Source organism: Dreissena polymorpha, chromosome 2 (genome assembly GCF_020536995.1).
Source record: "Dreissena polymorpha isolate Duluth1 chromosome 2, UMN_Dpol_1.0, whole genome shotgun sequence".
NCBI classification, from domain to species: domain Eukaryota; kingdom Metazoa; phylum Mollusca; class Bivalvia; order Myida; family Dreissenidae; genus Dreissena; species Dreissena polymorpha.
Genome location: NC_068356.1, coordinates 96,882,303 through 96,903,044, shown reverse-complemented (window position 1 = coordinate 96,903,044; position 20,742 = coordinate 96,882,303). Strand labels below are relative to the sequence as shown.

At 36.5% G+C, this 20,742-nt stretch overlaps 1 protein-coding gene across 2 annotated transcripts in view; it reads right to left on the bottom strand.

Moving 5' to 3' along the window:
* Window positions 1–12,530, bottom strand: part of LOC127868146 (intraflagellar transport protein 140 homolog) — a 56,611-nt gene extending 44,081 nt beyond the window's left edge. For both annotated transcript variants that reach the window (XR_008043897.1, XM_052409768.1), the window contains exons 1-10: window positions 12,366–12,530; window positions 11,427–11,648; window positions 10,807–10,937; window positions 8,941–9,092; window positions 8,348–8,523; window positions 2,651–2,739; window positions 2,375–2,481; window positions 1,768–1,910; window positions 976–1,068; window positions 85–195 (exon numbers count right to left, since the gene is read on the bottom strand). Coding sequence is in view for 1 of the 2 variants with exons in the window: in XM_052409768.1 (XP_052265728.1) it covers window positions 85–195; window positions 976–1,068; window positions 1,768–1,910; window positions 2,375–2,481; window positions 2,651–2,739; window positions 8,348–8,523; window positions 8,941–9,092; window positions 10,807–10,937; window positions 11,427–11,648; window positions 12,366–12,509 (1,368 nt within the window). In the remaining variant the exon portion in view is untranslated. The remainder of the gene's footprint in view (window positions 1–84; window positions 196–975; window positions 1,069–1,767; window positions 1,911–2,374; window positions 2,482–2,650; window positions 2,740–8,347; window positions 8,524–8,940; window positions 9,093–10,806; window positions 10,938–11,426; window positions 11,649–12,365) is intronic.
* Between the last annotated feature and the right edge of the window lie 8,212 nt (window positions 12,531–20,742).

Below are 20,742 nucleotides of genomic sequence, written 5' to 3'. Positions count from 1 at the left end.
TTCCTATGGAATGGTGCTCTTATAGTTGAGAGGCAAATATAGAAATAAGATTCACATTGAAAACAAAGAGGTTAGTCCAGTTACCTTGGTGGTGTAGATTCCTTTCACCTGTATGTCTGTCTTGAGATCGTGATGGGTGCCGTTGGCAAAGACCTCAATTGATAGGGAGCTTGGGCCAAACTGGACTACCGCAGTCTACGAGAGAGGGGAGGGAAATAAAATGTGTCTTGTTCTGAGAAAACTGTGCATAATGCATGTGCGTAAAGTGTCGTCCTAGATTAGCATGTGCAGTCCGCACTGACTAATCAAGGAAGACACTTTCCGCTTCTATGGTATTTTTAGTTTCAAGGAAGTCCCTCCTTACCGAAAATCAAGTTTAGGCCGAAAGTGTCGTCTCTGATTACCTGTGCGGACTGCACAGGCTAATCTGGGACGACACTTTATGCACATGCATTAAGACCAGTTTTCTCAGAACAAGGCTCAAATTACTGCATCTTGGGGATGCACTTTGCAAAAATTCTAATATATCTTGTTTTTAAACATAATTGTATCACATTCAGATTATTTTTATAAATAATAATATTTCAGTATTTATATCCTGAAGTAAATAGTCTTAATTCTCTTTATGTCTTAGTCATTTGAAAAGCTATTAGTTGCTTCTGTTTGTTAATTATTGTTTATCTCAACTTATTATTTGATTTTTTGTAAATGTATTATAATTTTATTTTACAATTCCAACACATATCTTTATTTAAAAACAATAATTAGAATGCAAATACAAATTTGTAATCATTCCATAACACAAATTAATGCCACAAATCTGCTCTTTCGCACAATAAATATTCCCGCACTTAACATTAGATTTCATTTTGAAACTTAACATTTTATTAGCAAAATGTACCTTCACTAAATTGAAATTATTGTTCATAACGCTACTTGGGATACAGCACTGATCTTCTTGCTTTGAATCCCTACCTGATCCCTGAAGTTGGCACTCATCACATGCTCACTCAACATGAACACATTGGCTATAGTGTTGACAGCTAGCAAGTTCTTTGTAGAGCCCCACTGAAAGATTACATTTCAACAGGTTTTAAACCAATCTGATCCTGAAATTCATCATACGAATCTATAAGCTGCATTTTGCACATGTGACAAAACATCCTATGGGTCAAAACTCTAGTGCATTATGAGCAATTGACCACTTGCAAGCCATCAGTAAAACTTACTGTGCAGGAAATTGGAAACCACTAAATGACTTCTATTTTTTCTGAACAACAAAGAGTGTTGTGCAACAGAATGAGTGCTTTCAAAGAAGACAGAGTGATATACATATATAACCAGTTCATTATTGTAAAACAAAACATCCCTCCAGTTTCAAACACTTCCATATTTTTTTCAAATTGAATGCACACAAACTAACTTTCTCAATGCATTTGTCTGCAAAAGATGATTGAGAAATCCCAGAAACACTGCCACCAATTACACTGCTATTACCACCAAAGAGGCCCCTGTCTTCAAGGTTGGCTTGGTGCAGTGGATACAATTTTCACCTTGAGACTGGGAGGTCACAGTTCCGATCAAAATGTAAGAATGTTCTTTACATCCCCCAAAGAAACCAAGTACTGGTTCTACCCAGGAAACAGATTCGAGAGCTTTTCAATAAACCTTCGGCTTTCAATGCAAACAAGCTAAAATAAATAGGTATAGTCTAAAAAACAGCATTTTATATATCGTCTGAAATGGCAATGGAAATGTTGAACGTACCGTTACTTGGGACACTGGTCCCTCCACTGTGGCGGGGGTCTGCAGCTTCCACTTGTTCTCCCCGTCCGTTTTCTTACCCCCCAAGGGCGGGGAATACTTCCACAGCGCCACATTGCCCATGTTGGTCCCCCCGGCCAAAACACCTTAACAACAAAAGCCATTGAATGCCACAGGTACTAAGTAAAACTTGTAAGTTATTTGTTTCTGTTGGATTTTTTGCAATTTCAATACAGTATTCAAGTCATTTTCGCGGCGGTGTGTTTACCAACCCATACTTTTCGTGGGATAGCTGGTTGACCACACACATTTCTGCCAGTGACTGACAACTGACCATTGGGGGTACATTGCCATAGAAAGGATTTCATGACCAGTCCTCACACAAGTTATAAGGTTGGACCAGCCATCACACCTCGATCCGCAAATTTGTAGCCAAGCAGTTTAACAACTGATCTAGACAGCCATATTTAGTTATTAAGTTAAAAAATAATTAGCACAGGTTAGATTTTTGTTTAGAGGAGACCTCTTCAAAACGGCTAATATGGGTCAACACTTAACGCACAGGCTGCAAGCCCAGTTTTCCTAAATGAGGTTCAATCACTCAGCATACCTTTCTTGTCACAGTAGGCCAGGCAGGTGATGTGTTCACTGGGGTCATAGCCGGTGTGTCCCTCCAGATGCAGGATGTAGTTCTCCTCATTCTCCAAGTCCCACATCCTGATAACATGATATCACATGCTAAGGAAACTTATAATTAAAGCAGCGCCTCAACGGACATTTTAAGTCATCTTTTACAACCAATAATCTCCCGAAAATTTCTTGCTCAAACCACAGATGATATGGGTGGATTATAGCCCAGCGGTATAACATGATCACATCAACATACCTTATGACGCCCTCGCCTGTGGCAGTGGCCAGCACTCCTTTGCCTGCCCAGTCTATGGTGGGCTTGGAACCCCGGCCACTCAGTTTCACCTGAGAAAGACGTTTGCAGCATTAATATTTGCAAATGTGAATTATGACCATTAACAAAATATGTAAAACATCAATTTATTTAAAACATGACATTAATATCATAAAGCACTTTTTGCATTATTATAAATAAGCATTGTTTTTTCCTCTCAACATTTTGGGAATTTGACCGGCACCCTTCAGAGTAGGCAAAACAGCGTTGTTATCAAGAAAATTTCACTTTTGATGACACTCAAGAATAAAGGTGTTAACTGTTTTCAATGTTATATTTATTAAGGTTCAACTTAGAGGCTTGGACGGGGAAATGAACTGAATGTAAAAGTTAAAAAAATAAATAAATTTATGGTAAAACTTTATTCAGGAAATTTCAGCAATGGTTAAAAATGCATATACTTTTGAGATTGGGAATGGTGGTCAAATTATAATAACACTTCCTTGTACTCACAGAAAAACATAAGCCAATGATATTCCTTTAGAAAAATAGTTTTGGCAATTTAAATGACAGAATGAGAAGTGTTTTTTCACCATTTTGGGGAAGGGGCCCAGGGCCCTTTGGATTGGGAAAAAACCTGTAATTTTGATTAAAATGGGAAATTATTTTAACAAGAGCAACTAGTGTTTTATCCAGGTCGTTTTAGCGTGGCGCGGCGCCACGCCGCTTTTTTGAAGCGCCTCGCTGCCCCTTTCAAAGCAAATCAGCGCCACGCTGCCCTTTTCAAAGGCCGCCGCCCTGTTTTCCGCCGTGCGCGACCTTATTGATAACATCTTAATTGCCTCTTAACCAAGCTTCCAAGCCGACTATTATCAGCGAAGATTCGCGCGGTTGTGAATACGTCATGCGTGAATAACTGTAACCGGTTTAACTTTAACTAGTTGGGTGTAACCCCTAATAGATTATAATGAGGGTATATAAGCAAGCGTATCATTCAGCACGATTTGCGGGAAAGCAGTCATCCATATTGGTTGAAGCAGTTGTTCTTCACTTTTATTCTGTTTTCTATAAAGGTATGTTGTATTTTAACTATGTAAATTTATTAGTAATATGCTAGTCTAGATGGCCATTGAATAGTGCTTTTGTCGGTATTGTATTTATCAGTTAAATATGGTTGTTTTCATTGACCTTGGTATTGTTTATGATGGCAGCATAATTCTTTGTATTTAACAGTCATAACAAAGATCACTTTCTTTTCTGTATGCTTGCACATATGAGCTAATATTGCAGTCACAGCACTGGGCATCATCTGCAGTCAAGACTGGGGTCATAAGCTGTCATAGGAGGCCAATCCACAATTGGTATGTCATGTTATTGGATGTATTTTTTATCAAGTTCAGATTTGTATCTTTTATTATTTTGATGATTAGCATTGAAAATGTAATGCTAGTTCGATCTATTGTAAGTTGTCGATCTATTGTTAGTTTTCGTGGTATTGTGCTACAATATAGCGAGACCTTATATTGACGACCACTAGATATGTATGAATAACATAGTATTTATTTATGATAACATACTTAAATGTTATTGTAAGTCTGTATCAATTTATATTATTGTAGAATATTGTTATTGTTATTTCAGGGCTTTGACAACTTTGCGACACCGTTGTGATTTCTCTGAGACGCTTTAAATAAGCTGTTTATCATAGTTATTTCCAGAGATTGTATTACAATTATGTAATCATTAAAAGTTATAGTGTTGAGGGAATACTAAATTAAATGGACATGTAATGAACCCAGCTTGTGTGTTGTCTGTATATATTCATTTTTATAATATAAGGAACACAATTGCAAGCCACAAATGGCGCCCAACGTGGTTATATTTTAGATTTCTCTCATTTAAGAACTGAACATTAATTTAAAAAAAAATAAAAAAAAATAAATGAGTATTGATGATTGTTAAAGATTGTGGAAAATCTTTGGTTGTATGGAGGACGTACAGCTTATTCGGTAGCCAGTGGTCGGAACAGTTGGCGTGTGCAGTGGAGCAATCCAGGTGGCATTCTGAGCGATCATTGGGAGCAACGAGCGATTATTTGTTGGGAGCGACGAGCGATCTTTAGGAGCGAGTAGAACATCAGTGCCTGCAAAGTGACTGGAGCGTGTGACATTGACATTACCATGTGATTGAGAAAAACACATTTGTATTTGTGGAAGGCCATTATTTATTAAATTGCATTTGAATTTCTTTATTTAATTGTAAATAATCCATTGTGGTCCATATGCCGTAAATAATTTGTTGTTGTTTTAAAACTTTTGTTTTTAACTGCAATTTTTTTAATATCCTGGGAAAAAAAGTATATTATTAAACAATTGATTGGGAAAGTGTCACAATTGCATGATACCTTAGCAATTTTAAAACATATTCCTTGGTGATGGTTTCTTTAACTAACAAGTCTATTTAGTAACTATTTGAAGCAACTTTACTATTCTTAAATACTTCGTAATATTGCCATCATATTGAAAACCTTACATACAGGGTATATTTGATTGGTTTTGTGTTATTACAGTACTTTTCAGTGGCCAACAAGTTTATTTCAGAGGTGTTGTTTGTCTGGAGGTGGTGACCAGCATTCAAATCACACAGCTATTAAGTTAACAGGTAGTTAATTTTCAAATCGTGCTGAATGATACGCTTGCTTATATACCCTCATTATAATCTATTAGGGGTTACACCCAACTAGTTAAAGTTAAACCGGTTACACATTTCCCCCCTTTGAAAATGACGTCCCGTCATAGTCATAACGTATATATATTCATTCTTAATTTTGTCCATTGTCAACATATAAAACATAGTTCAAGTGCAACAGCATTCGCACTTAACATTATATATATATACATGTACACAATAATTATAGATAAAACCTGAAAAACGAAACAAAATCAGTAATTATTTGATAATAAATACAGATGCAGCATCAATGTACCTGTCTATCTGCAACAAATTTACAATACATTATAACATTACTGTTAAATACAGCACCTAAACAATTATTCAAACAATTATCCAATCTTGGCTCCCCGACGGGGAATCGAACCCCGGTCTCCCGCGTGACAGGCGGGGATACTTACCACTATACGATGTAGCAGGGTTCGGTATGAGGAGAACTTATACTGCCTTGCTATATGAGCTAGCTTTTATAGTGACGCGGTAGAGTGTCTGCCTGATTTGGAACCGGGAGGTCCCGGGTTCGATCCCCATGGCGGTCGGGGAATTTTCTAGCTGGGTTACATTGGCGCCCAACGTAAAAAACCCACCATGTGTGTCAGACGTCCCACAGATGTCATGGCAATGAGAAATTCGTGGAAGAATTTCATAATAAGAGGGGGTGTATGTAGCAGGGTTCGGTATAAGGGGAACTTATACTGCCTTGCTATATGAGCTAGCTTTTATAGCGACGCGGTAGAGTGTCTGCCTGATTTGGAACCGGGAGGTCCCGGGTTCGATCCCCATAGCGGTCGGGGAATTTTCTGGCTGGGTTACATAACCATGTGTCAATATCAATCGATAATTTCAGTGGCTTTGTAACACTAATCGGTCCGGATACAATCGTGCATAGTTACTTAGGAGACTTGATGAAAACCTCGATGTTATCACATGGAAATTGTGCATTTCATGCATAATTCAGTTATATCAAAACATTAATTTTTACGCGTAATTAAATTTTAAAAAAACACCAGTTGTATCTGTAAAATATTGATTTGATTTCAATTTAATGCAAAAAAGTTTTAAGTTAATAAAAATTAATTTTATAAGGGCTTGCACTAAGCGGCGTACGGCCGTATATTACGCCCGATAATTGTTTCCATACGCCGATTACAAAACCTTATGACGTCCACTGTACTTCCTGAAAATTGGCCATACGCCGAAAATAGCACCCCGTGACATATTAAAGCTGTCGATTAAAATAACGCTCCGCCTCCTATCCAATACAATTGGCGCAGGCTCATATTAAAGCTGTCGATTAAAATAACGCTCCGCCTCCTATCCAATACAATTGGCGCAGGCTCACAGTAGATGTGTGTTGATGAATTGTAGCAGACGACAATCTTAACACGTTTGCTGTTCACGGTTAGGCAGACCGCGCTTAATTGGAGCACGTGCTTGTTTATTGTCACGATGTTTTGATTACAATAACGTGTGAATGTCGGCAAAGAAGTTGATACCCCGTCTTGGACCCTGTTTGGCCAAAAGTTGTTAATTGTTGTAACAGTAGTAGGCCTGCACCATTGGTTCAATTAAGAACATTATGACCCGTTTGTAACTTTTCAAAATATGTTAATTGGCAAACACAGATATGAATTTAACAAAAATATTGAACTTGTACCACTTATCATTCGTGTTTAGAATGTCGCAACTTACGCTTTCCGATTTTGGCATTCCACTTTCGACGAAACGTAAATTAGAAATTGATGCAAATTGCGTTGTAAGCAAAACAATTATATCGGAGACCAATTAACGTGTATTGAATTAATTGACAATGAACAAAAGACAGTACGGCGCCGTTCCTAGTTACACTTTTTGCGAAATAAAATGTACACAATACAACACGTGGTCATGAAAACAATGTCATTACGCAGAACTTTCTGACTATTCAACAAAGTGTTAGTGTTTGTGAATCTCCATTTAAGATGCATATAAAAAACTTGTTTGTGCAATGTGTGCAACGTTTTAAATATAAATAATTGTTTAAGAGGGTAACTCATTTAACAGTATTCTAAGACTTCTTTGAAAGGCTATAGTTTGTATAAGATATATATCCTATGGTGTTTAATCTTGTTTTTTGTTACTACATGAAAATATAAAACACATAATAAAATATTCATTCTGGATTTTGTTGGTTTAATTATTCAACAATAAATCTCAAAACTATACATACAATGTTTGTGTGTAACAAAGCTTGTTATTAAGTCACTATACAGATATATTTGTGCCCTTTTTATGGATGTCACGCGCTAAAGTGCCCTTTTTTGGAAATTTTGCACCACGCCCTTTTTCCTTCCTGTATAAAACACTAGCAACGCATAATGGATGCCAACGCTCGGCTGGGAGTGCAGTTTTGAATAAAAGAAAGATTTCATAATTTTTTAATTTTTTTTTAGAGGTTACAATGACCTTCTTTGACCTAGTGACCCCAAAAATGGGTGTGGCGTGTAGAACTCCTGTAGGTGCACGTACATATGAAGTTTCAAAGTTGTAGGTGGAAGCACTTTGATTTTAGAGACAAATGTCAAGGTTTTAGCACGCCGCGGACAGCTTATGGCAGACGACGAGCTTGCTATGACAATACCTCGGGTTTTCTCCGAAAAAAGACGAGCTAAAAATGACAACACATGTTTTCAATATTATTGACTTAGAATCAACTTAAAGAGTTGGATAGGGAAAGAAACTAAATGTTGATTTCTTATGGTAGAAACCTGCGATTGTGAATTTTAGGCACATATTTGGGAAAAATACCTTTTTCAGGTTGGAAATGAGGCCAATGTCCAGCCCATGTGACAAAAAAAAATTACTGGTATGTGAACTATTATTTATTAGCTCAGGAGTGTGATTTTAAATTTTTTTTTATTGGATAACCATATTGCATTTTTAGCACTTTGCTATCACTTTGCTATCTACCTTCATAATTTCTTTGGTGTCACCCTCAGGCATGACGGCATGCTGATAAAGTGACAAGCCCTCTGTGACTGTGATCAGCAGATTCTTCTCCTCGTAATACAGAAGCTTGAGTATGGAGCCATCTGCCTTGAACGACTGGGCACAGGTCCCACTGTCGCTTACGTAGTATACACCACCTGACAATGGAAGTCCAAATGAGCCATGTTCTCGAGAAAACTGGGCTAAATGCAATGTCATAAAGGTTCACAAACGTGGCAGGAGCCTATACCTCAGAGAGGGAGGCCATTCTTAACAGATTTTCTTTAAATGAGCTTTGTTCTGGTAAAAACTGAGCCAAATGCATGTGTACAGTCTTTAATGGTATTCTTCCTATAAAGGAAGTCTGTTGTTTAGCAAAACTCCAGTTTGGGCGGAAGGTGTCATACCTGCACATGCATTAAGCCCTGATTTCCCACAATGAGGCTAAAATGTTTAAACTGGTAAATGTCTCCTGTTTGCTGGTCAAACAAACACAATCATCATGATTGAAAACCATTCCTGCTCAGATCGAAAACCATTCCTGCTCAAACACTCAACAAAACAACACTACACACCAGTGGCTCCCCCAACAAAGAAGGACATGGATTCCTGGGGACCGAACGGGGACGTGGTGGTGGCCTTGCCCCCCTTGCCCTTCTTCCAGTTGAACATGTCCAGGGCAGACTCGTCCCCACTCACTGCAGCCTTCGCCAGCTGACTGATGTCTCTGTCAGAACAAAAAAAGTATACAAAAATTACCTCAAGTACAATTATCTTGAGTAAAATCATGCAGTTTCAGTGACATGAATACCTTAGCTAAACATTTCCTTATTAAACATCAAAACCTCTTGTTTTTTTTAAGATAGTAATACTGTAAGAAGAATAAAACATACAGTAAATCCACGAATATAATACGCCCTCGTGTATAATACGCACCCTCGAGTTTGGTCAAAATTTATTGGTAAAAATTGAAAATCCGAGTAAAATACGCACTAAAAAATCAGTGGCTAGTTTGGGAGTAAAAAACAAATTAATTATCACCTTTCAATTTAATTCGGAAATAGGCAGAAAGGTGTTATAGACTCTATTAGCATCATAAAACTTATTATTTAATTAACACTCTTTACTTCAGATATGGTAAATATGCGGTAGAAAGATAAATAGTGGTCAGCTAAGAAATATTTATTTACGGGTATTGTCAGGTTTTTTTTTCATTTGCTAATCTCTTTATACGAGCGTCCAGTATTTTGAAGGCAGACGACGATATTAACTGTGTATTAAAAATATACAGTGTCTGCGCATGAATGACTCAATATTATCCAATAGCTCCTCCCGTTCCCACGTTTCAATCGACAACGTCATTTGATGTGTAAGCAAGCTCAATGTTGATTGGCCAGCTACCATGCGCACTTCAATAACAATAAGGTCAAGCGATGTCTCATAATCGGGTACAGACCGGGTTTCGTTTACTGTTCGAATTGCGAACACTTTCATTAAAACAAAGAGACAAATATAGAAAACCAGTCCGATATAAATGGCGGATGTTTTCAATGAAATTTTACTAGATTTTCGCAAATAAGATTTTTATTGAGCCAAATTCTCAATATTTTCGCAAATGGCTCAAATGGCAAACGACAGCGCGAGCCCTGTTGCACCCCTTTGATGTAATGGTGTAGTTCAAAATGGCTAAAATGGCGAACGACAGCGCGAGCCCTGTTGCACCCCTTTGATGTAATGGTGTAGTTCAAAATGGCTGCCGCGAAGCGAATAACAACGATTAAGTTAAACATTTGCACAGGAAAAAATTTGGTTTTGCTCTAAACTCGTATATTATACGCACCCCCCTACTTGAAGAAAAAATCGGCAGGTAAAAAAGTGAGTATTATATTCGTGGATTTACGGTATTTATTGATGATAGATAAAAGCCAAACGAAGAGTTTTCAGATAATTATGAATCCCTTCTCCAGCAGATATAACCAGCACTTTGTGTCTTTGAAGATGATAATAATTCTCTTAGATAAACCATCCAACTAATCTTCTGAAAGAAAAAATAATACAGTTGCAATACTAATAAGTATAGTGGTAGTAGTAGTAGTAGCAAGGGTAGCAGGGGTATACTACTACTTCTAGTAGCAGTTGTAGCAGTAACAGCAGCATTTAAAGTAGAAGCAGAAGTATTAGCGGTAGCAGTTATTGCAGCACCATCATTAGAAGTAGTAGCAATCATAGTAGCAGTTGTTAACTACTACTACTAGAGCAGTAAAGTAGTCACAGTAGAATAGCAGCAGCAGCATAAGAAGAAGTAGTAGTGGTATTAGCAGTAGTAGTAGAAGAAGCAACAGAAGAAGTAATAGTAGTAGTAGTAATAGTTGTAGTAGTAGTAATTGCAGCAGCAGCATTCACAGTACAGTGAGTCAGTGACTGCAAACAATCAAGCTTACGTTGCGGGGTCTGGGGGTGGCAGAGGCTTGAAGATGATGTGACAGAGGGGCTCCTGACAGTGGTGCTGGTGGAGGGGGTTCTGCTGTAGGTGGCCCTTGCCATCTGCCTTCCACACCATCACTACACCCGACTGTACAGCATTAAAATGACAAGAGTTTAGTAACCATGCAGATACATAAGAGTCCTGATCTGGGAAAACAGGGTTTAATGCATGTGCGAAAGGGTTGTTCAAGAATGAGGGTTGACACTTTCTGCTTTAAGTGGATTTTCACTAATAAGAGATTTCTTTTGAAAAAAAAAATGAACAAAGTAGAAAGTGTAGTGCCTAATTTGCCTGGGCAGACTTCACAAGCTAATCTGGGATGACACAATATGCAAATGCATAAAGCCCGGTTTTCCCATCGCAAGGCTCATATAGTTGGCTTATTAGTCATAGAAAATTCACATAAACTTAATTTTATAAAAGTTTTGTTTGTAGCACATTGCTTATGCCTCAAGTTCAAAATAATCATATCATACAATTCACAAAGACATTATTTTGAACATCTAAGGGTTTTTAACCATACATAACACCCACCAAATACCAACATTAAAATTCGCCCAGGCAAGCATGCATTACCTTGTCTCCGGATATCAGCCTGGATCCAGCCGAGCTCCAATGCAGGACTGTGATGGCGTGCTTGTGAAGGGGAAGACCCTCAAACAATTCATGGTCGATATCATTCCAGATAAGCAGTTCCCCGTTCTCAAACCCCGCGGCAATTATCTTCTTTGTCGGATGCCAGGAAGTGGAGGACACTGCACAACTTCTTTGCAATTTCACATTTAGAAGCTTTTCTCCCTATCAATTGTAATGGATTATTTGTTCTCATCTTGTTTTAAACAATTCTTACAGAAGTGAATACACATGTATATAAGACTTATGTATAAGAATTTAATATTTATATTCAAATGTTTTAAGTTGACTTCCATTTCAAATTCATAATACATTATTATGTTATAATAAGGAAATGATTTCCAGCTAAGTGTTGGTTATTGTGGTTATAACAAATGGTTCGTATTTCCCATGCATAAGAATTGAACCGTTAGGGCAATAGTTCAGGCAATTTGACAACAAGCATGAGAACAATTATTATTTACCAATAACAAACACTTAGCCTTAAAATTATTTCCACCCTACCATAAATTCATATAATTTACAATATTACAAGTATTTTTAATCTATACTTCGCCCTTTTTTTGGCAAAAAAACACACACACGTGCGTTTCCTTGAAGTTAACTCACCAAAACAGTTCAAAGCGACATTGGCTTCATTCATAATCATCCAGCAAAAAAATAAAAGTAATGTCATGTTTATTGTTTAACACGGTGTATCTATTTTGGACATATCTTCAAGCATTAAAGCTATGTAAGAAACACAAATGCTACATCTGTGTGCCATTTAGTTCACTTAGTACATACAGACGGACAAACCAATGAACAGACAGACCAATCTCCATTGGCTTCAAGGCAACTGGCATTATTAGGTGCCAGGGGTACAGGAACTTCAAAACATACCTCCTCGAGAAACAAGTTCACAGCACCTCCAGTTTCATCACTGTAGGACGTCACTGCCAGCAAAGGGTTGCCACTGAACCAAGACACGTCATTATTGATGCCCAGCCGCTCCGTGTCAAGGCGGTGGTCAAAGTAGACAGCCATATTTCACCAATAACTTGGTAACTACAACATATTTTCATGTTTACTAGAATTAAGTCATATAGTATAATTTGTTGCTCTAGTCCTGCAGGGCTTGAATTTAACTATTTTGCGACTGGCTTATTTTTGCTACTAGTTACAAATATTTCATCTAGCAAAAATTCGGTTTTACTGGCTATTGTCATTGAGTATAAGCAAACTCTTTTAAATGACAAAGACGATTTCCTTTTTATTAACATATGTTCTTACCAAAATGTCAACACATTTGTTTCTTGAAATGGGAACACTTCCACGTGTTGAGAGTGAAATCACAATCTTGATTTATGAAGTTATGACTTAAATAGTATAATCATTTTCAAATAATTTGTTGTCTTGATGTGTACTCAGTGCTCCAGATAGGCCTTAATGGAAGGACGGGCTGCCCTGCCTTTCCGAAGCCCTGCCATGACCTTTTGATCTATCCGCGTTGCAAGTGACTACGAGCTTCATAACAGATTAACTTACTACATGTAAATAGCACCTGACTGATGCAAATGATCCAGTTCCAGACTGTCCAAATGCAGACGATTTATTTTCTTACAGCACTACTGTTCAGTGTTAAATTAACCATTGCAGTGTTGGGTCCGGATATGTCAGGCAATTTTTTTCCCACCCCTATCCTGATTGAACGTTTTATCGTCAAATCTTTAAAAAGTCATTGATGCCAAAATTCATTTGATAAGTTAAGAAAAATGGCAAATGTTAGTATTTATGAAATTCTTGAGCACTTTTAACCTCAATATTTACCAGAATTTACTTTTAAAAATGGAATATCAAGGATTTTCGGGTAACGAATAGCCACAGTAAAGAAGTAAGTATGCAGTAAATGATAAAGAGTCGGGTTGATACGCATGCATTTGGGAATGGATCAAGTCGGGATTAAGGGAGTCTATGCGTGAAAGGGTAAAAACAATTTTTAAAACTGTCGTTATCAATGACTTTATAGATGTTGTTTTCTTAAAGAGTCATAACACACCATATAACAACATAAATGTAAAACTCCCTAACCCACCTCTAATGGTCCTGGGGCATCTGAAAAATTCATGTGGAAAGCAATGACTGCAGTGTTTTTCCCAGGCCATTTTAGCGTGGCGAAAAGCCACGCCGCCCTGCCGGATCGCCACGCTGCCCTTTTCAAAGACAAATTTCGCCACACGCCCTTTTTTTTCAAAGGCAAATTTCGCCACGCGCCCTTATCGATAACATCTTTATTGCCTTACGATCTAACTTGGTCCGCAAAATCAGCCTCCTTGATTGTCTGTGACGCTCCGACTGTGCTTGATTTACTCAAGAGACGTCAACGTCTAATCGTCTATATTTAATTGAGCAGATTTAATCTACATGTATAACAGTGCTCGATTTATAGGTAGGTCTTACTGACTGCTCCAAAGCTGTGAATAAGTCATGCATGAATAACCCCGTGTCAGTATCAATCGATAATGCCGGAGGCTATGTGATACCAAGCGCACTTTTTGCTCGGCAATGTGTACTCCTCCACGATATAATCATTACTTCGGAGACTTTTGATGGAAAACTCTATGTTATTCTCGTGGCAATTGTGCTTTGCATGCATTATTCAGTTACATCAAAACATATATTTTTACACATAATTACATTTAAATTCACAAACAAATTTATTCTTTATCGTTTTCGTCTTTAAGATAATTAGATCTAATTATTGAAATAATTACTAAGACGTATACTAATTTAACAAAATGCGAATCGCGCTTACGATTTAACGTTGCTATGCTATGATGTCGCTAACATCATTTGACATTTTATCAACATGGCGGACTATACAGAATTAAATTGTGACTCGGCAAAAATGGCAAATAACGTCGTAAATGATCGAATTAACGATGGAGATTATACATTAAGAAGGAATTAATGAAATGTCTGTGATAATCAACGATGCATACAAATGTTTTAGATAGCAACAACATTATTTATTTATTTGTAATCTACTCGGTGGATGTATGTCACAGAAACGAGTGTTTGCATATTGTTAGCGATCAATTTACTCGCAATGTTATTTTAAACATCTGTCGAGATTATTGTTAGAAAATGGGATAAGACAAACATGGTTTAATTTATATGTTAGTGGATCTGTGTATAATCAGATTCATATGCATATATTGCTTTATTATGTTTGTCGTGCTGTACAGTTTATTGAAACAGCATGGAACTTAAATGTACATTGCAAGGTAAATATATTAATATAAATCATAGTAAGTTAAATACATCAATTACCATTAAATGTGCTTGTTTATATGTTATTTTTGCTTCTGATGCGATTACATGTTTCCCCGTGATTCAGGTATATAGGGAACGTTTTTGCCCTTTTTTGCCTAAACTGCGCGCTAAAATGCCCTTTTTGAAAGTAATGCGCCATGCCCCTTTGCCCTCCTGGGAAAAACACTACTGACTGTATCCCCCCTGCAGGTTTTTTTTTCAGCTTTTTGGAAAGATAGCCCATGGCTTTGAAATTGGGAATTTTATCAGCATTTTCAAGAAATTGGGAAAATAAATTGGGATTTAAAACTACATAAATGAGTTCAGCATCTTTAAGCATAAACACCATCATGATCAACAGTTTTCCACATAATAAGCTAACACAAAGTCATCAGTCACATCAGGCACCATTTATTAGGAGGCGCTTCATCTTCTTCTGAAGAACTACTGCTATCAAAATGTTGAATAACAGTCAGCACTTTGCTTTCGGAAATCAACGATGACGATGCAAAAGAGTCACTTGTTATTTAATTACTATCATTAACAATGGAAGGAGTTTCAATGGGAAGACTTGTACTTCTTGACAATGTTTTTTTTTTAATGACGCTTGCTTAAAAAATCAATAGTTTTTGTTTTGCCGCCAGGGTTTTGCTTAGGAATTTTGTATACGTTATATTGCAAATTGCGTGACATCTGTTTTCCATTCAGCCGAATCACAAAATGCTTGAATTTCATCTCAAATGTAATAAGCGACTGAACAACACTGAGAATATCGTGCACACGAATACTGCTGACGTTATCCAAATCGAGGTATAGTCTAAAACCAGTACAGAACCGGATCGGACTAAGATTTGTTAAAAAGCGAAACAGCCGATGTCATTAGCGTTTTTTCCCCAGTTGGGAATTTGTAAGCAAATTTTGGGAAAAAAGTATACTTTTTGCAATTGGGAATATAGCCGAATTTCGGCTATAAAATCGGGCCAAAAAACCCCTGCCCCTGCCCTTTCAAATCCTAGCTGATATGCACTGGTACTGATGATTTATGATCATTTAACATCGCAAAGACTCTTTATATATTTTTTTATGACCAAACAAGTCTCAGTTTGCTTTTATTGTAAAATTCTTATAAAAACCGGAAATGGGATTCCTTAGTATAACTATAAATGCGATATTAATTTTATTTATTCACAAATCAATCAACAACTGCTAAGAAGAAAAGTGTAAATATTTATGGCCATGACTGATGAGCTAATGTTTTGGTAAATTTAATCATACGACTGAAATCTTTAGGGCCAAGAGAGTGGAAAGGAACTCAGGTTAATAAAATCTTGATTTATTGATAAATCTTTGAACTGAGTTCTGACAGAAAAATACATGCTAAAATGACACCTGTACAAATCATATCTTCAGCACTCCTTTTAAAAAGAAGATCTTATGCCGGAGCCCATTGGTTAAGGGGTGAAAATTGTAAAAAGGTGCCCAATTGAGTGTTAATTTAAAATTATTTACACCACGGAGTGTATATTGATAGGAGATGAATCGAGTATTTGACCCTTACTGTAGTAAATTAAATCTTATGCAAATACTATTCATCCGATTTTATTGGTTCATACGTTATCTTGTTGCTTATTAATTCCTCTTTCAAAAAAATATAACTTTAAGTATATTCCCGTTGTTATTAATGGATTTATAGCGAGTTAAACACAAGAAATACACATTTTATGTTTTACCACCGCGTGTTTTAACGTGTTGTGGCTATCGATCTTTTACAATTAGCGTACAGAGAAGCACCGAGGTTATACATTTTGATGTACCCACTCATGTCTTTTGTTAAATTATAGTTTCATTTCTCGGCCGATTTTGACAAATTATATCTCATTAGAAAGTTACGTTACGTAGTAAACAGATATATAAATATATATTAAGTTTTTCTTCTGATTTCGACATCCAGGCGAGTTATAACTTTAACTTTTGCAAATATCATACCGTTTTGGAGTTATAGAATCTAGATTTACGGTTTACATGTTCATACTTAATACCAATTTGTAGCGTTTATATTTGGAGTTCAGTTTTAAAAATTACATCTTGCTTCGGAGAATAGAATTCTGTATACGATAGAAAATTGTTTAAAAACGAAAGTAATTAAGGAATGAAGGCGGGAAAATGTAGCGCGCGTTCCTAACGCACTGAACTGATGCTACGGTCTTGGCGATTATGCTTTTGTTTAGAAACCGGCCATTGCAGTGTCCGACAAATCCATTGCCCGGAGCCCGGGGGCTACCGAAATATTTCATCGGGCTACTGAATTTTTCCAGCTGACGCCTGCCGGGCTACTATAAATCTATAAGAGCGGTAGCCCGTTTTATTGACAGACATACGTAGAATAAACACGCTGACCATGTGTTTCTACACTGTTTATTGCTTATAATCCGATAACAAAGTACAATCAATTATCTAATCAGTCACCGATCACTTGCGGTAATGTCGTAAACAGATACAGTGTATTTTTAATGTATTTTAATCATCCAATCAGAATCAACATTTGTCGTCTCGTAATAATGTAATGAAAGCTGGTTGGATAGTTGGCGCACATGATGCAACATCATTTCGCAGTTTGGAATTCTTTGTTAACCGCAACAATGAGTAAAAGCGACAACATTTTTGATGTCGTTAAATATCCAAGGACGCCGAACATTAAATAAATCAAAACAATAGCGGATTCTTTAAAACGGTAACAAAACCGAAAATGAATATTAATAACAACGGTGTGAACGCGGTAAACACCTGCTAATTAGTTTGCATTGTCAATTAATAATTGGATTAATCGACCGGTAATCAATAATCCCATAAATGCACAATTTATATATTTTAAACCAAATTATGGTTGGGATATATAGACGATAAGAGTCATAAACACAAACATTTGAAATTTTCTCAAGTGTCAAATGAATTTCGGCATATGGTTCTATTTAAAGATATGATGTAATAAGCTCCCAATCAGAACCGTTCAATTGCAACATGCGTAAATCACCTGCCACGGTATGCACGCCTTGTGCATAGCTATTTTAGGTTACAAAATTCAACATTTAATAAATGAATTTCTTTGACCAGATAAAAAGCGTGCATGGGTGTATTTATTCAGGGACCTATACAAACATTTTTTTGTTTGTATAGGTCCCCGATTTATTTGAAAATAAACATTTCGTAGCGGGTACAACATTGAGATCATTTAATTTCCATTAAATGTTTCGTTGTGAATTTCAACTAAAGTACCAGGGTATCTCGCGAATTATTTGGCATTGACATTTCCTCTACATAAACTATAATGTAAACACGCTGTATCGTTACCGTTACACTGTATCAGTTCTTTCATTATTGAAACAATTATTGTATTGTATACTGACTGCAAACAAGTGTCGTAACATACGGATGCAATACGTAAATTTGGACAGTACTTAAAGTCGGACACAAGTAAATAAAAGATTTAATACTCTTGATTAATTGAAACTCGGTATTTGTTGTTAAAAAGGGCAATTGCATTGAATAACACCATACGAGTCAATCGTATTGATCATCTAAACCCTTTGTTTACGTTTCCAACTTAACGTGCTGTCCGAATTTAAGTACACATACAAGTGCACATACATGTAATATTTACATGTAGTATATGATTTTCTTTGGTACATTTACATTTAAGTACACGGTGCCTGTACTGTAACATTAATTAATGATATTGACTCTGTACATCAGATTACTTGCTGTATTATGTATATGTATGTATACCAGGGATCATATTTTCCCGCAACATCAATCGGTCCGATTATAAATGGGGAAAAGTATCCGAAAATGTATATCCGAAATCATGACAAATTACGTTAAAATATATACCATTGATTTTGCCATTTATGAAGGTGGTATAATACATGTACAAGTAAAATTTCCTTAGGCATTTTTTTAAACGGAACGAGTTTTCTCAACTGGTTTTATCATTTGGTATTTCATTGTTGTTTCGTGTGCTGTTTTATCAGACTTTTTTCATCGTTGTCAATATTATTAATCTGTGTAAGTCTATACCGTATTTAATTGTTGTCGACTCGATATTAGCTTACAAACATGCACTGAACCAAACAAATGTCTGTGCGTAGGTTGGCTACTGACAACAACAACCAAATATTTAATAAATAATTTGTTGTCAAATAACCCACGGCCGATAGTTTAGATGCATATTATAGGAGTAAGATGCATAGGGATTTAATCACGAGAGCGAAGCATTTGAAACCACGCATCTAATTTTCCGGTCGTGAGTTATTCAACAACAAAGTATAAAGTACACAAATTATTTCGATTCTAACACGGTTTTACTAAAGATTTAATCAATGTATATTATTTTTCTTGCGTACTATTTTATGTGAAGTTCCGCCCATAAAAATAACTTTCGGCTGTTCTGTCGATCAGATCCGTGACTTTCATTCATATGGTCATAATACACTAAATAGTTTTCCTATATAATTCAATGTAAAAACGACAACTTTGAGCGAAAATAAATGCAACATTTTGCACATAGAGACCCCCATAACCATACCTTTTCTTAAAGCGGGTATATACGATTTTTTATATTTGTTTAATTGTAATATATTGATAAAATATGTTACAATAACACAAAATAGGCAAGACAAATTATACATTAAAGCCGAATTTCATAAAATGCAGCAAAGACAAATTAGCGCCCCGAGCCGATAGTGACGTACATATTTTCCTACAATAACCGAAACATTCGTCTTAGTATTATAAACCGTTAAACTACGAGGGGTGTTCCAAAGTTCGTGGATTTTCGCTATAACTTATTAGTTTGCATGTAAAAGTCAATGAAATTAACATATTATACAAACCAATTATCACGGATTTTATATATAAGCTAAAAATGCATTAATTCCATAAAGCGCGTTTGAAACGCGTTGCCATAGAGACCTCAGTAACGACATGCGGCGCACGCGTGTATTTTATTATAAGTATGAGCGTTGCGCGAATTTAAATTTGGTTTAAATGTCGTTGATAAACAGAATTTACGGCAAATTACAATTTACAGCGCCTAAGTCCTCCTTACAGCCCGGATTTGGCCCCTATGGACTTCCGCGTCTTCCCGTATTTGCTTTGCAAGTAAACAGGAACTTACAGTTGCAGCAAAGCGAATCGTGTCGCCTTTTGACGCTGACTGGTATAGAGACACTTTTGACAAGTGGATTTCCCGACACATAAAGTGCATTCGCGTTGGAGGTGATTATGTGGAAAAGATTTGACAGTTGTTAACTTCATAACGTCATTGACGTTGAACAGAAACGTTACACGTGCGTCGGTGTGCGCATTGTGCACATATCATAAAGGTTACAATACACTAAATGATCATGTAGGGCTGTACTCTCTAAAAAAATATCATAGTTGACAGGAAGGCATGTTTTACACTTTTTACCATTATTCGGGTGTTATCTTGCGGAGATAATGGTAGGGCATGAATAGGTGTTCACAACTGAATCCCTGAAATATGATACACTTGAAGACTAAAGTAAACCATTGCAGTAGAAAAGGTTACATTTCACTAAGAAACGGCCGGAAAAAAAAGTTGCAAAAACAGTGGATTTTGATTTGTGTCAAGTTCTTTCTTGCTTTGTACATGACATATCTTTTTTATTGCATAAATCGATTCCGCTAAGAATGGCCTTTAAGAAAAGGTATGGTTATGGGGGTCTCTATGTGCAAAATGTTGCATTTATTTTCGCTCAAAGTTGTCGCTTTTACGTTGAATTATATAGGGAAACTATTTGGTGTAATATGACCTAAACGCAAAACCAGGCCTAGTCACAAAGGAGCTGTATTTACAGAAAATCATCATTTTTTAGTGGGATATGACGCGTTTTGGCAAATTTCACGGAATAAATGCGTTTGTTTCGCGAATTTAAGGAGCATCGTG